Genomic DNA, 15454 nt, shown 5'->3' with positions numbered 1-15454 from the left:
TTCTGCCACCTAAATCTAGTTTTTGTTGTTGGTGGTGATTTTTCCTTGCTTTGGGGCTGTGGCTCTAACACAATACTGCTTTTAATCATTCCAAACTATCACACTCAGAGGTTTTAGGTTTAACAGGATCTCAGCCTCCACTGTAAGTTGGGAGTGCAATAATTTTTTTTTTTCTGGTTGTCACAGTAAAAGATGTATTAAGATAAAAATTACAATTTTCAGATTTAGACAATAGCACTCAAAGCCAATATTTTTGGAACACATTATCAGGCTTCAATTTCTTGAAAGCTCACAGAGGAAATAGTTACTCTGCTAATTAGCCAGTAAAGTGACATGATTGTCAGTCCAAGTGGATCATCAACTTAACTCACTGAGAAAGATTTGCCTCGATCTTGCTTTAAGCACTGTATTTACAACAGTATATCTAAAGCCTCTGTGAAGGAAAAATGTAAAATATTCACTCACATAAATCATAGCAAACTAAAGGGGAAATAAAAATTTGTTAGAGGAGATAAAAATGTATTAGACTTCTTTGTATAATATTTTTGGGTGGTGGCTTCAATGTTATTAACAGAAAATAACCTATAAAAATTCTGACATGAATTTCTTAATTTGAATTATGATAATTTCTGACATTTCATATTTTACTGTTCCCTTTTAACAGCTTTTTAAAGTATTGTTGACAAGGGGACTTCATTACTGCTAAAATATTTCAAAATGTACACATAAATTCAATCCATTTCTATGACTGATTTTGATAATTTGTTAACTTTATAGTTAAAAGTCAGAAGGAAACAAACCAGCACCAGCTCTACTTCATAATTTTACATCTTCCCAGTATCCCCAAAATATATACTAGGATGCTTATAAACTAATCTATGCTAGCAAACATTAATTAGTACCCAAGACATTGAATATAGTGTGATATTATGTCAGAGTTTAGGTTCATGAAGTAGCATGAGGTATCCCCCGAGGCATTTGATTAGAATTTATGGTTTATCAGGGAAATGAAGACAATCACGCCAAATAGTGATTCCCCAAAAGAATGACCGCTTTGAAACAAAATGAACACATGCCTTTACCTTCCTCCTTTCTTCTCTTTGCTTCTTCTTCATTTCTTTCTTTTGCTTTCAATGCTTCATCAGCTTTTGCTGAAACAAAAACAATGGAATTTCTGTACTCATAAAACATTGAAAATATTGGGGAAAGGGAAAAGAAGTTCACTGAATATTTTTTTGTGATATAGAAGAAAAAACCAAAATGGTTGAAAATCTGTAATATACCTTTTACATTTATTCAGAATATTTAAAATATCTATTTAGAATCTCTGAAGCTTAGTTCAAGATAATCTCTGTACAAAAAAGAAAATGAAGTTAAGCAACATAAAATTTAAATGATGGTATATGAATTGGGAATAACTGTTGGTCATTAAAAGTCATCTGATTTTGTCAGTGCAATGCATCTATTTTAAACTTTGGACGAAAGTTCTTAAGCTACAATTCACATTTTAAATATAAGAAGCTTGCAATATCTTTGGAACAGTATCAAATTAGGTAGCATATTATTTTTTTTTCATTGCATATCATAGTAGCAGTTCTTTATTCATGTTATGACAGCATTTGGTAAAAAGAATCTTTTTCCCTCTAGAAACCTCTTCCCTTATTACTTAATTATCTACTAGTTGCTCAACTGCAGGGGTTTTCAAACACTTTACTACAGATGTTAAAGAAGATTAAAAATATACAGCACAGTAACAAGGGACTATCAATATACTCTGTAAATTAATTAAATTTCTGTTCTAGCACATCATTTATTCCAAAGCATTAATGTCTCAAAGGAGCGATTCTCCTTTATTGCCAGCTCACTGCCTGATGAGTGAACTAAGTGAAAATAAGTCTCTAATAGCATTATAGTTGATGAAATATTAAGTTAAAAAAGTATTGCCTCGTCAAAAGAAAAAGAATCAAACTGTGCCAGCATTAAACTTTGGATGAGCCTTTATTATAATGATAACAGCAATGTAAACTGTGATTTAAAAAATAAACATGCTCTTCAGTTTTTTTGCTGTATATATTTTTCCTATGCAAAGTCAACATATTCTTTAGAAGTATGAAACCTGGCTTAAAAGGGGAATTAAAAAAAATACACACCACATATATAACTATTTTTCTTCAAAGTTTTATTTTTCTTCACCATCAATATTGACACTTTCTTAAAATATAAAACTTATATTAGTACCGTGAAGTGCTATATCCAATTACTAGACATCTGTTTCCATTTACAAGCTTTAATACATACTTAGACTGCATTTAAAGTCATGAAATATTAAAACTTGTATGCCACTCTGTATCACTGCAAGAATCTATTAAATTAGATAATAAAAACAAACCACCAGTAACTCTAAAGACTTTTACTTCATTTACACTTTATTCTCCCTGGTAGAAGGACAAGGATAATAGAAATTCCATTTAAATTCAATTTTGGTTATATGTGTAATTGTAGATATACCCCTTGAGTCATGTAAAATGCTCAGCTTATGTTTCTTTCAAATTACCCCGCTCAGATTCACATTCTACTCCTTACAACCATCTTCAATATGTATTAGCTGAGCTCATTAGACTGAAATTTAATAATGCAAACATCAGGTGGATTTCAAGAACCTCCATTAACAACGTAAGATGGATTGCTTATATATAGCTCTTGGGCCAACTGGGCACAATTTAAATTCAATAAACTACCCTGCCTAAATCTGATTTATCTATTTCACTATGCCAGTTTGTCCTTTCTTACTGATTTGTTGCTATACATGGACAATTCATTGGAATATTGTTTTATATGTTTCTTTTTAAACTGCAAATGGCTCTTGTGCTGTGGTTAAATATTTTATGTAATGGAGTTTCATACTGTCAATCAAGATTTCCAAGTATGTGTGTGTGTGTCGTGTGTGTGTATAAATAAAAAACACCTCTTTGAATTATGTCAAAATAGCATAGATAATAATTTAAAAAGCACACATTTGAAAATTTTATCAATAATCAACATGCTCTCTACAAAGAATCTGAATGAATTCACTCAAAGAAAATTCATTTATTCAAATTGAGTCATTAGGATAAATTCCTCATTGATTATTAAGGGAATTTGGAAGAAACTTTTTTCTTTCCAACCGCTTTCTGATATTATTTAAATGTGAATAGGGAAGCATGTATAATCATTTACACATGATTTGGTTTATCCTAAATTTTTTTATATTCTCTAAAAGATGGCAATCCCACTTTACAGATGGGGATACTGAATCTCATTAGATGTACCACAAAATTTGATATCAAAGAACACTACTGGTAAGTGGTAAGATGTATTCTTATGATTCATGATCATTCTCTTTGGACTTTACAGCAGGATCTACTATAAAGCACACCATTTACCAAAAATACTTACATCTTCCACTAACCTTATATACTAACCTTATATACAACTTCCAATCCCTTGGCTCTTCCAAATTCCCCCAGACTTGACAGTCCTCTCCAGGCTCTGCTTCCTTCCCTACCCAACCTGAACCCCAAGACAACCATTTCAATTCCACACATATTAACACCCTCATTGCCCTGATTCCTTTGTTGTTTTGCCAAGCTGCTATCAACACATCTAACCATTTTTTTTTCCTATTTTTGCTTCAGAGCCTCCCTACAAAACAGTATCTAAATGTTATTGGCTCTACAAAAAACCAATGATTTAGAAGTTAACATGGATCCTTCCACGTTGCTCATCTTTCATCAACATCCAGAGTTGGTTTCCATTCTCCTTTCTCAGAATTTACTAAGCTTTCTCCACAAGTGCCAATAACCTCACATCAGCTTCCTTGACTCATATTTTTTCAGCCTCACTCCCATTCACCGCCAAACTTTTATGTTCATCAATCCTTACTTTTTCCTTGATTCAGAAAGCAAATCCATTTACTTGTGCTTTAAAACCTAAACCTTTCCATATCCTTTAGGGTTTTTTTCTGTTTCTTAAGATTCAAATTCACTCTTTCTTTATTTTCAGACTATAAATACATTCAAAGTCTCACAAATCCTTACAATATTTACTCTTCCAACTAAGTTACTACTTTCTCTTGTTCCTGTTAGATTTTGTCCCCACAGCTTTTGCAAAATGGCCCCTAAAAATTCTATAATAGCCAAATCTACTGGTTATCTCAGTTTTATCCTTACACTCTCCCCTTTTTTTAAAAAAAACTGCTAACCTGGAGTGCCTGGGTGGCTCAGTCGGTTAAGCATCTGCCTCCGGCTCAGGTCATGATCCCAGGGTCCTGGGATTGAGTCCTCATTGGGTTCTCTGCTCAGCCGGGAGTCTGCTTCTTCCTCTGCCCTTCCTCTGCTTGTGCTCCCCCCCCCTCAAATAAATAAATAAAGTCTAAAAAAAACCCCAAAACGTTAACCAACCACATCTCTGTCAAAAATATTTGTCAACCTTTTTTGGCTGTGGTCTCTTTTACCCACTTTTTACTTCTCAGAGTTCTGTTCTTAGGCAGTCTATATAAGGTTTAAATGTAACCCATAAGTCTATCACACGTAGCTCCATTTCTGGCCCCTCTCCTGATCATCAGAACTCTTTTTCCAATTACTTCCACATAGATACCTCCACATAGATATTTCAAAATCATGTCCATGATTGAACTCATAACCTTTCCCTTAAACCAGATCCTCTTCCCTTGGTATTTCCCGTTTTCTCTCAGGTTGGAAATCTTTGTGACACTCCTCTCCAAATCTTATCCTAATGCAGTACATCTAATTGGCTAGGAGTTCCATCAGCTTCTACTCCACACATTAGCTCTAGAATTCATCCAATCCTTTCCATTTTCATTGCCAATAATCACGTTCGGGGCCTTATGTCTGAGTTCCTATTTGATCTCTGTACTTGAAATCCTATTCCTTTCAATAAATCCTTTATATTACCAACAGAGCAAAGAATGTATTCCTTGTTTTGTATCCCTAGCAACAAGCAGAGTATCTAGAACATAGAGATGTTCAATAATTGTTAAGTGAATGAATGTACCATTCTAAAACACATATATGATCATGTTACTTCCTACTAAAACTACCTCTGAAGGCACCCTGTTGCATGTATATACAAATCCCATCTCCTTATACCATCTAGAGCCTTTCACTGTCTGATCTCAATGTAACTTTCTAGCCGCCTCATCATTCACCACTCCTCCTTCATTGCCTCAGGGATGCATGGCTTTGCTGGGCCACACTGCCTTTTGTTTATATTGTCATGCTTTTGTTCTTGCTGGTGTGCCCACCTCACTTTCTTGCTGAGAAAATCTTTTTTTTTTTTTTTTTTTTAAAGATTTTATTTATTTATTTGACAGAGAGAGAGACACAGCGAGAGAGGGAACACAAGCAGGGGGAATGGGAGAGGGAGAAGCAGGCTTCCCGCAGAGCAGGAAGCCCGATGCGGGGCTCGATCCCAGGACCTGGAATCATGACCTGAGCCGAAGGCAGACGCTCAACGACTGAGCCACCCAGGCGTCCCTCTTGCTGAGAAAATCTTATCAGAAAGTTTTAGAAATGTCACTCTCTTCTATGAAACCTCTGATCAATATCCCTTGTTTCCAAGTGGATCTGACTGCTCCCTCCTTTCTTCTTAGGCATTTTAATACCTTCCTTATGGAATGTACAACACCTTGTTCCTTCATTAGAGGAAATAGCCAACTCCTTGAGAGGATGGCACATAGTAGGCATGACAGAAATGTTGGCGTTCTCTTCTTCTTAAGTCTTTAGCCAGCCTACATATTCTAGTTTCTCCCTTGAAGTTCAGTGTGGCCATTCATTTACCTGAGTTCAAGCCAAGGAATGTGAGCATAAATAATGTGTTATGTTTCCACACCCAGCCTATAAAAAGCTCCCATGTAATCCTTCTTCTCTTTCTTTATCCAAATGACCCACAGAGCATGGGCCCAAAGAAGAAAGGAATCTGGGCTACTGAATTTCTGCAGAAAGTAGTGCTTTCCTGAGGACTTGCATTACACTGTGATATAAGCAAAAAAGAAGTTTATATTGTCTTAAAGAAGCTGAAATTTTGGAGTTGCTTATTACAGCAGTTTGTGCACCTTGCCTAATACATGAAGTGTTTGATGAATGTTTCCTAAACAAAAAATTAAAAGGATTTTGAAAGTCAACACAAATACGCTGTTCCTTCCAAAGTGAAGTCTCCTTTCAGAAAAGAAATCCTCTATGGCTGTTCATTTGAATGATGATCAGAAAAGTAGCTGCAGAGGTGGTGTGGGGCTAAACAGAAAAATTATTCAGTATGTGTAGTTAGCAGCATATTACCAGAATTTATTCTCATCTTTACTAATCTCATAAAAAAATCCACAGGGACATAGCTTTTTAGATCATTGTAGCTGTTTGCTTAAGTTAGATTTTAAATGATTTGGGGAGGTAGTTTATATACCCTATGAGAGGAAATCAGTTGAATCAAGAATTGGAAAAGACTGACAGTGTATATAACTCATCCCCTACTTTCAGAAGGGACTATATTAATATTCCCAGAGGAAATCTTTTTGTAAGGGTTTAACAACCTTCATTTGGAAGTTCTTTCCTATATGTAGCCCAAACTCTGACACTGCACCATCATGAATAGACCAGAAATGTCAAGGAATTCTTAAAAAACAAAAAGCAGATGGGACCAGATCTATGGAAAAATGAATAGAAGAAATCACAGCCCAGTTATATTCAGAAGACTACAGAAATGTGGGAAAAGTTCCAGGGATGCTTTAATTTTAAAGTCAATGGGGATCAAACATAGGTGGTAAGACTAAGGTGAGTGTCAAATGGGGAATTACGATTAAAGCAGCTGAACAACGGCAACACCCCCTCAATGTGATGAGTGGGGGTATAGGTAGTGTTTGACCACAGGTTAAAGCAGTGAGTGTAGGAGGTGCTACGGCCAGTGAGGCAAGAGCCGGTTAACTACTAACCCCTATAAAAGGGATGACAAGCTACTAATATGTCATTACCAGCAACATATCTTGCCCCCGCCACAATCAATGGACACTGGTTATAATGAGCTGAAATGGCAGGTACTGTCAAATATAAAGATGAACGGCCAACCTAGAATTACTAGACATTCGAGGAAAACCAATCCCTTGAGAGATAAAACAAGCAAAAACAATACAACCAACAATAACACTAAAAAAAACTATGCAAAGGAATGAGAGTTAATAAAAGCAAACAAAAATTTTTTTGGAATCAGTGTACATAATATCCTTAAAGTGATCTGAGAAGATATTGATTGCATCTTAGAAATTAAATTAGAACTCCACACAAAAACAGAAGCACAGAATGGATATAGCTAAAGACTAAATGAGTGTGTCAGAGGAGCTCTTACCAAGGAATTTTCCCTGAATGTAGTAGAAAAGAATAAAGAGATACATACATAAGAGAAAGTTAAGAGATGACATCATCATCATCATCATCAAGGTTGACATTTATTGAAGGCTTACTATGTGCCTTTGTGCTTATATGTGTGTGTGTATATTTCACTTAATTCTCAAATTGACTATATCCTCATTTTACGGATCAGGAAACTGAAGCACAGAGAAGTAAAATAACAGGTCATAGAATTAGAAGCATAGAAGAAAGACCTGTATGTTCCAACATCTATCTAAGAAGATATTGTGAAATACTACAAAGCTGTTAAAAGAATGAGATAGACTTGTATGTATGGAAAGATCTTCAAGACAGATATTAAGTAGAAATGGCCAGCTGAGTAACAATATATAGCATGATTCCATTTACTAAAAATAAAATACATGAAAATATATGTAAATGCACAAAGGGAGACAGGAACTATGCATGAAAAATTCCTTATTTATTTGTCCAAGCTCCAATGTGGTAGAGCAGAGTTTCTACCCAAATCCAACAAGTTCTTTACATTATTATATTATCTTTATTTTAAAAATACATATGTATTATTCCATTTACAAAGTCAAGAAAATTAGTCTCTCAAGATACTAAAGTTTTGTGATTTTTGTGATGCTCTACTATAAATTTTGGGGGTCAGAGAGAAATGTTTTAATGAATTGTAAATAAGACATCTAGCAAAATGGATACTTTTGCTTATTTCAGTTTTTTATAATTCTTAGTGCTTTTCACACTAACACCTGTAGTGTGTTAGAAAAGGACCAAGACATGAGGGCATTTCGTAGGCACCAATGTGTCAAAATATTTAAGCAATGACTGTAACACAGGATAATCTGTAATCAGGACACTATTATTATATCCAGGATTGCCCATCCTGTCCTTCACATGTGTATGGACTTTATTGGATTAGTCATCAAAATACGTTTAAGAAGATTTTCTGATATTCTTTCCTACTACATTTACTATGAATGGCACATGTCTATTCAGTTTAAATGTTGTCATATACTTTTTTAAAAAGTGTGAAGAAAAGAGATACAACATAAGCAATAAGGTTTCATTTCCCAAAGAATTTGGAGTATTTTATCTAGGTAAGTTATTACAATTCATATTTTATTGATGAAGAAATAAAGAGCCCAAGAAAGCTAAATAATTAGCCAGAGGTCAGAATAATGAAGATACAGAACCTGTGAATTCTAGTTCAATGCTTTTTAAAGCTTATTTCTTAGCTATTTATTCACTAGAAGCAAACATTAAGCAAAATCAGAGAATAACAAATTGCTTCCATGAACAAGTTACTGTTTCTGAAGAAACTTTTATCCGAAGATACTTTATTCAAAAATCACATGGAAAATCTGAAGAGGACTCTTACCTTATTATTACCTGCTTATTGTTTTATATATTTAAGATGGCATTAGATCATGTATCTAGAAAGCTTCTTGTCACAGTACTATGCTGAATCCCATAAGCCTTTGTGTCTGAAGGGAATTTCTGAGACTCTCTTCCCCCTACTGTTTTCCAAAATAGAGGAGCTCATCTAAAGTAGTACAGTGTAGGGCGCCTGGGTGGCTAAGTTGGTTAAGCGACTGCCTTCGGCTCAGGTCATGATCCTGGAGTCCCTGGATCGAGTCCCGCATTGGGCTCCCTGCTTGGCAGGGAGTCTGCTTCTCCCTCTGACCCTCCCCCCTCTCATGTGCTCTCTCTCTCTCGTTCTCTCTGTCTGAAATAAATAAATAAATAAAATCTTAAAAAAAAAAAGATAAAGTAGTACAGTGTAATTCTGATTCCAAAGTATTACACTACCATCTTCAACAGTAACTGTCTCTGAAAAATACCACTACAGTAAATTACGGATCTAAGTGAGAAAATGCCCGAATAAAGGCATTACTAATTTTCATGCTATGTGTTTGTTAGAGCAACAATTAGCAAAGAGCAAAACTGATATTTGCATTTAGGATTTAACTTCTTTTGAACTTTCATGTTGAGGGTTAAGGCAGTTTTTGCCTTAACCTAGAGAAGAAAAACCAAGTGATTGTGCAGTCTTAGCTCAGCTGTGCCAGGGTCTCTTTCGAGAATTTGACGAAAAGGAGAGAGTAATAGTAATTCTCTGCTGGAAGAGGTAACAAAGGTGTAAATACTGAGTAAGTTTACCAAATCTAGCAGCCTATCTGGTAGCCACCATTACTATTTTGTGGTATTTTTAAGGCGTTAGCAAGAAAAGTGTCACTGTTAGTAGAGAGAACAACTTTTATTATGAGTCTAAAACACATGTAGGTCTGTGGTATATTTATATTTATAAAGAAATTTATAAAGATATATGACAAATGGCATAATTTGGGATCAAGGATGGTGTACATGCTTCAAAGTAGATAATTATAGATTCAACAACTTGGCTGATAAAATCATGAAAACCTTGAATTCAAGGAAGTGAAGTTACTAGAAAAGCCTGATTTTTCTTTACATATTTAAAAACAGCAAACCCCAGAGATTTCTAAAGGCTAGATGTGAACTTAAAAATAACAATGAGAAAAAATTTTAGGGAATATTAAACTTGTATTAGATAAGAAACAGTTAAGGATGACTTTCAGAGAGAAAAAAATATGTAATATGAAAAATGTAATGTTAAAAATCCTAATAGGCCATGATCTTTAAGGCTTTCTCACAGATTTATGCTGGGTTTTACCTACAGTTTTTGCACTTCTCTAGATCTCAGCACAGTAGAAAACCTAAAAACTCACTAGTAACACTAACAAATTCATTTGTAAATTAACATACGAATGTGGCAGCTGCTTCTGCACAGATTATAAGGATGATCATAATATTAGCTTGCCCTGGTGCCTCTGCATCCTTCTTTGAGCACATGGCATAGAAGTGAGATCTATTCACTGTAGGTTCTTATTCCTTACCAACTCATGCCATTAATAAATATTAGTAATACAGGGGCGCCTGGGTGGCTCAGTCGGTTGAGCGACTGCCTTCGGCTCAGGTCATGATCCCAGGGTCCTGGGATCGAGTCCCACATCGGACTCCCTGCTCGGCGGGGAGCCTGCTTCTCCCTCTCCCACTCCCCCTGCTTGTGTTCCCTCTCTCGCTGTGTCTCTCTCTGTCAAATAAATAAATAAAATCTTTAAAAAATAAAAAAAAATATTAGTAATACAAATGTAAACCTAAAAACGTTTAATCACATGTAATGTTTGAAATGATTATTCTGAATCTACCTCAAACACCATAAGGGTCAAGTCACTACAACTGAAAAACTATTTTATAGACATAAAATTGCAATTATTGCATAGACACTGCAAAAAGGGGAAAAAAAGCCATTGTTCATTATTAATAAATGCTCTAAAATATTAATTTTTGCTAGATCACTTTATAAGCATTTTTTTCCATTAGTTCCTTCATCTGTCCATTCAAAATAGACTTATAAGAAAATATAAAACAGGTAACATAGAAAATTCTCCAGCAGAATACTGTACCCTAATCACTGAGCTAAGTGCTGAGGATTGAGAGATGAAGACTAGAAGGGGACACGTAAAAACAAACAAGCAAATACGTGTATACAGGTGCTTTGGCAGTAATGAAGGAAGAGGACATGGTCAGGGAAAGCTCTAAGAGAAAGTGATACTTGAGCTGCCTCTTGTAGAATAACTAAATGTTAGCCAGGAGGACGGGCCAATCACCTGGGTCATGAAGTCTCCATGAACAGTTATATTCTTTTATTTTATGGTTCAATCCAGTCCTGATGTGCCATGGAATAAACATTAGAAAGAAGAAAGCCAGGAGGTATGCTGTCATAGAATCCAAGGGACATTTAACCACGGATAGTGCTCAGTCCCCAAAGGGGACTGTCTACTACCAGGAAGACTCTATTCAAAATGACCACAAGTCAAGAATGAAGTTGCACTACAAATCATACGCAATGCAGTCAAATTCTCAGAAAATCATAAACGTCTAGAACTATAAGGAACTTTAGAGATTCTCTGGCCTAGCATTATACAAAGCGTGTTCCATGGAATACTAATTCTCCATGATTCTCCATTTAAACAAGTTCCCACAGTGGAATAAGATTGGGTAACACAACACTGACTGAATCCTACCCCTCACGGAAAGTCACAATACTCATTGACAAATTTAAAGCTCTTCAATATTCTGCAGTTAAAATCCTGTTTAACTTAGTTTAGCCTGTGTTTCTCAACTTTATATTACCAAAGAACCATTCTTTTCTGATATAAATAAACAAAGACTATACTTTGGGAAGTTCTAATCTAGTCTAATGTTTTCACCAACTTATTTTCATTTTTTCTCTAACTCAGATTCTAAGAGGCATAAAGATATTTCATCATTTAATTTTTTACAAAACCCTCCCATTTGATAGTTGGAGACAGGAACCATTACTTCCAAAGCATAATTATTCTTTTTCTTAATTTGAGTATAGTTGACAGGCAATGTTACATTAGTTTCGAGTGTACAACTTAGTGATTTGACAAGTTTATACATTATGCTTTGTTTACAAGTATAGCTACCATCTGTCCCATTACATTGCTATTGCAATATGACTGACTGCATTCCTTATGCTCTGCTTTTTATTCCCCTGACTTACTCATTCCTTAACTGGAGGCCTGTTATCTCCCTCTCCCCCTCACCCATGTGGCCCAACCCTCCACCCCTGCCCCTCTGGCAACCATCAGTTTGTTCTCCGTATTTATAGCTCTGATTCTGCCAAAGCATAGTTATTCTGAAGTCCAGAAGTGGTTTTGTATCATCTCATGCTTAAAGTTATTATATAACTCAGCAGACCATTTACATTTGTTTCTGCCAATTGTTAAAACAACAGTAGTAATAAATGGGGTGATGTTGAAAAATTGTTGATTCAATGCGAATGGCAAATGGAAAATTACAAAATTATGTATCTTTTTTTTTTTAAGATTTTATTTATTTATTTGACAGAGCGAGACACAGCAAGAGAAGGAACACAAGTAGGGGGAGTGTGAGAGGGAGAGGGAGAAGCAGGCTTCCTGTGGAGCAGGGAGCCCGATGCGGGGCTCGATCCCAGGATCCTGGGATCATGACCTGAGCCAAAGGCAGACACTTAACGACTGAGCCACCCAGGCACCCCTGTATCTTTTAATTCTTTCCTTCTTTAAGCACCAATGTAGGAGTATGTTTGGAACATATTGCATGATTTGGGTTTGTTTGCTTTTATATAAAATTCCCTTTTTATACTCTGTAATAGTTCCCAAAGTAAAAGCTTTTTCTTTCACTGTTTTATCCTATGCTATGTCTTCTGGATTTTCTCTTAACTCTTATACCCTTAAGTGGGCTTAAAGATTATCCAAACTTGCCAGGATTACTTTACATGCCCTTTCTTTTTGTTCTGTCGGAGAATTTTCTATGTCATTTATTAGAAAAGCTCTGATGGTCAATTTCACTGCTGAATGACACACTAAGTATGTCCAACAGATGTGCAGCTGTACCTAAAATATCTTAATGCTCTGCACTGGAATAGATGTTTTTCTTCCCAGTCTTCCTCTGGAATCCATGAGCATTCCAATGGCAAAGAAAGCATCAAATAGATCTAATTACAATTTAAGAGGAAAAAGTGGATAACTAACAGCTTTTTAAAATATTTGTGAAGTCCTATAGCCTTCTGGCCATGCTTGTATTTCTCTTCTCCAATTGTGTTGCTATCTGATGTTTATCCAATTTCCCATTCCGTAACCTGAATTAACTGCTTAGCCACAGTAATTAAGATGTCATTAAGTAAAATCCAAGAATAAAAGTTTAAAAAAATTGAAAACAATCCAATAAAAACAACATGGGATACAGAACTGCTGTGATGTCTAGTTTCAAAAAAAAAAAAAGCAATACTAGATTTTTTTTCTTTTTTACAGAATGCTGATATGGAAAATAAAAATAACTTCATCCTTCTGTGTTCCTTTGACTTATTGCACATCCATCAACTAGATGTCAGGTTGAAGTCAGCTGGCCACCATTATAACCCCCATTCCAAGAAAGATGTTTCAGCATTTTAGAAAAACTCTGGGGTTTGGAGTTCCAGAATTATTCTCTTTGAAAGGAATCATATTGTAGACTTTGCTAAGTGATTTGTAATGCTTATTCTTTTCAGTAACTTCAAACACACTATCAATACCATATTTTTATTTTTTTAATTTTATTGATTTATTTTTTTAAAAGATTTTATTTATTTAATTTGACAGAGAGAGGGAACACAAGCAGGGGGAGTGGGAGAAAGAGAAGCAGGCTTCCCACTCAGCAGGGAGCCCGATGCAGGGCTCGATCCCAGGACTCTAGGATCATGACCTGAGCCGAAGGCAGATGCTTAACGACTGAGCCACCCAGGCGCCCCTCAATACCATATTTTTTTTTTTTTTTTTTTGAGACAGAGAGAATGAGAGAGAGAGCACATGAGAGGGGGGAGGGTCAGAGGGAGAAGCAGGTTCCTTGCTGAGCAGGGAGCCCGATGCGGGACTCGATCCAGGGACTCCAGGATCATGACCCGAGCCGAAGGCAGTCGCTTAACCAACTGAGCCACCCAGGCGTCCCTCAATACCATATTTTTAAAGAGTAACAAAAAAAGTAAGCAATCCTTAATTATATATGCCAGAAATCAAGGATGAGATGTAATAATTTTCCATATAAAAAACATGCCATATTTCTTTTCCTAATTTTTATTTTATTCTTACATTACAAAGGGTGTATCTTCTTTCAGAAATTAGAACTATATATTTTTATTTATATCATTCATTTTTATGGCTTCAGTTCTTGAAGGGAAAACAAAAACCTATACAGGCCTACTATTTGTCACTGTGCTAAGTATTTTCTGATACAGCTATTTCATGTAATCCTCAAAAAGTTTCAATGCAAATCAATAAATGTAATCATATCAATAAAAAGATAAAAAATCACATGATCATCTCAATAGATGCAGAAAAAAGCATCTGACAAAATACAAGACCCTTTTACGATAAATATGCTTAACAGATTGGTACAGAAAGAACATACCTCGATATAAGAAAGGCCATATATGACATACCCACAGCTAATATACTCAATGGAGAAAAACTGAAAGAGTTTCCTCTGAGATCAGGAAAAAGACAAGACTCTCATCATTTCTATTCAATTTAGTACAGGAAGTCCTAGCTAGAGAAATTAGGTAAGACAAATAAATAAGAAGGTACCCAAATCAGGAAGGAAGAAATAAAACTGTCACCATACGCTGACAATATGATCGTACACATAGAAAATTCCAGAGTCAATCAAAAAAACTGATGGAATTAATCAATGATTTCAGGAAAGTGGCAGGATACAAAATCAACTTACAGAAATCAGTAGCATTCCTTTACACTAATGACAAAGCATCAAAAAAAGAAATAAAAAAAACATTCCATTCACAATGGCATCAAAACAATAAAATATTTAAGTATCAATTTAGCCAAGGGAGTGAAAGATCTGTACATTCAAAACTACAAGACTTTGTTGAAAGAAATCAAAGAAGACATAAACAAATGGAAAGACATCCCATGTTGATGAAATAGAAGAATATTGTTAAAATGGCCATACCACTAATAGCCATCTATAGATTTAATGCAATTCTCATCAAAATACCAAAGGCATTCTGCACAAAAGTAGAAGAAACAATCTGAAAATTTGTGGGGAACCACAAAAATCCCCAAATTTTAGAAAAAACAATCTTGAGGAAAAAAGAACAAAGCCAGAGGTATCACACTTTCTGATTTCAAACTATACTACAAAGCCATACTAATAAAAACAGTATGGTACTGGCACAAAAACAAACCCATAGATCAATGGAACAGTTAACAGAAAGCCCAGGATGAAGTCCTATTGTATATGGTTAACTAGCATTTCACAAGGGAGCCAAGAACACCCAACCAGGGAAGGACAGTCTCTTCAACAAATGGTGCTGGGAAAACTGAAGAAACACAAGCAGAACAATAATACTGGACTGCTATCTCATAGCACACACAAAAATTAACTTGAAATGGATCAAA

The 15454-nt window shown here is 35.4% G+C and overlaps 1 protein-coding gene across 1 annotated transcript in view; it reads right to left on the bottom strand.

The window, feature by feature from the left end:
* RSRC1 (arginine and serine rich coiled-coil 1) overlaps nucleotides 1-15454 on the bottom strand; it is a 408321-nt gene that overhangs the window by 73187 nt on the left and 319680 nt on the right. The window contains exon 7 of the mRNA XM_081828722.1: nucleotides 1077-1151. Coding sequence (XP_081684848.1) covers nucleotides 1077-1151 — 75 coding nt within the window. The remainder of the gene's footprint in view (nucleotides 1-1076; nucleotides 1152-15454) is intronic.

This window comes from Leptonychotes weddellii, chromosome 1 (assembly GCF_054177405.1).
Source record: "Leptonychotes weddellii isolate Sample4059 chromosome 1, ASM5417740v2, whole genome shotgun sequence".
In the NCBI taxonomy this organism is placed as follows: Eukaryota; Metazoa; Chordata; class Mammalia; order Carnivora; family Phocidae; genus Leptonychotes; species Leptonychotes weddellii.
The sequence above is the reverse complement of the archived record's forward strand: the minus strand, read 5'-3'. Positions and strand labels throughout refer to the sequence as shown.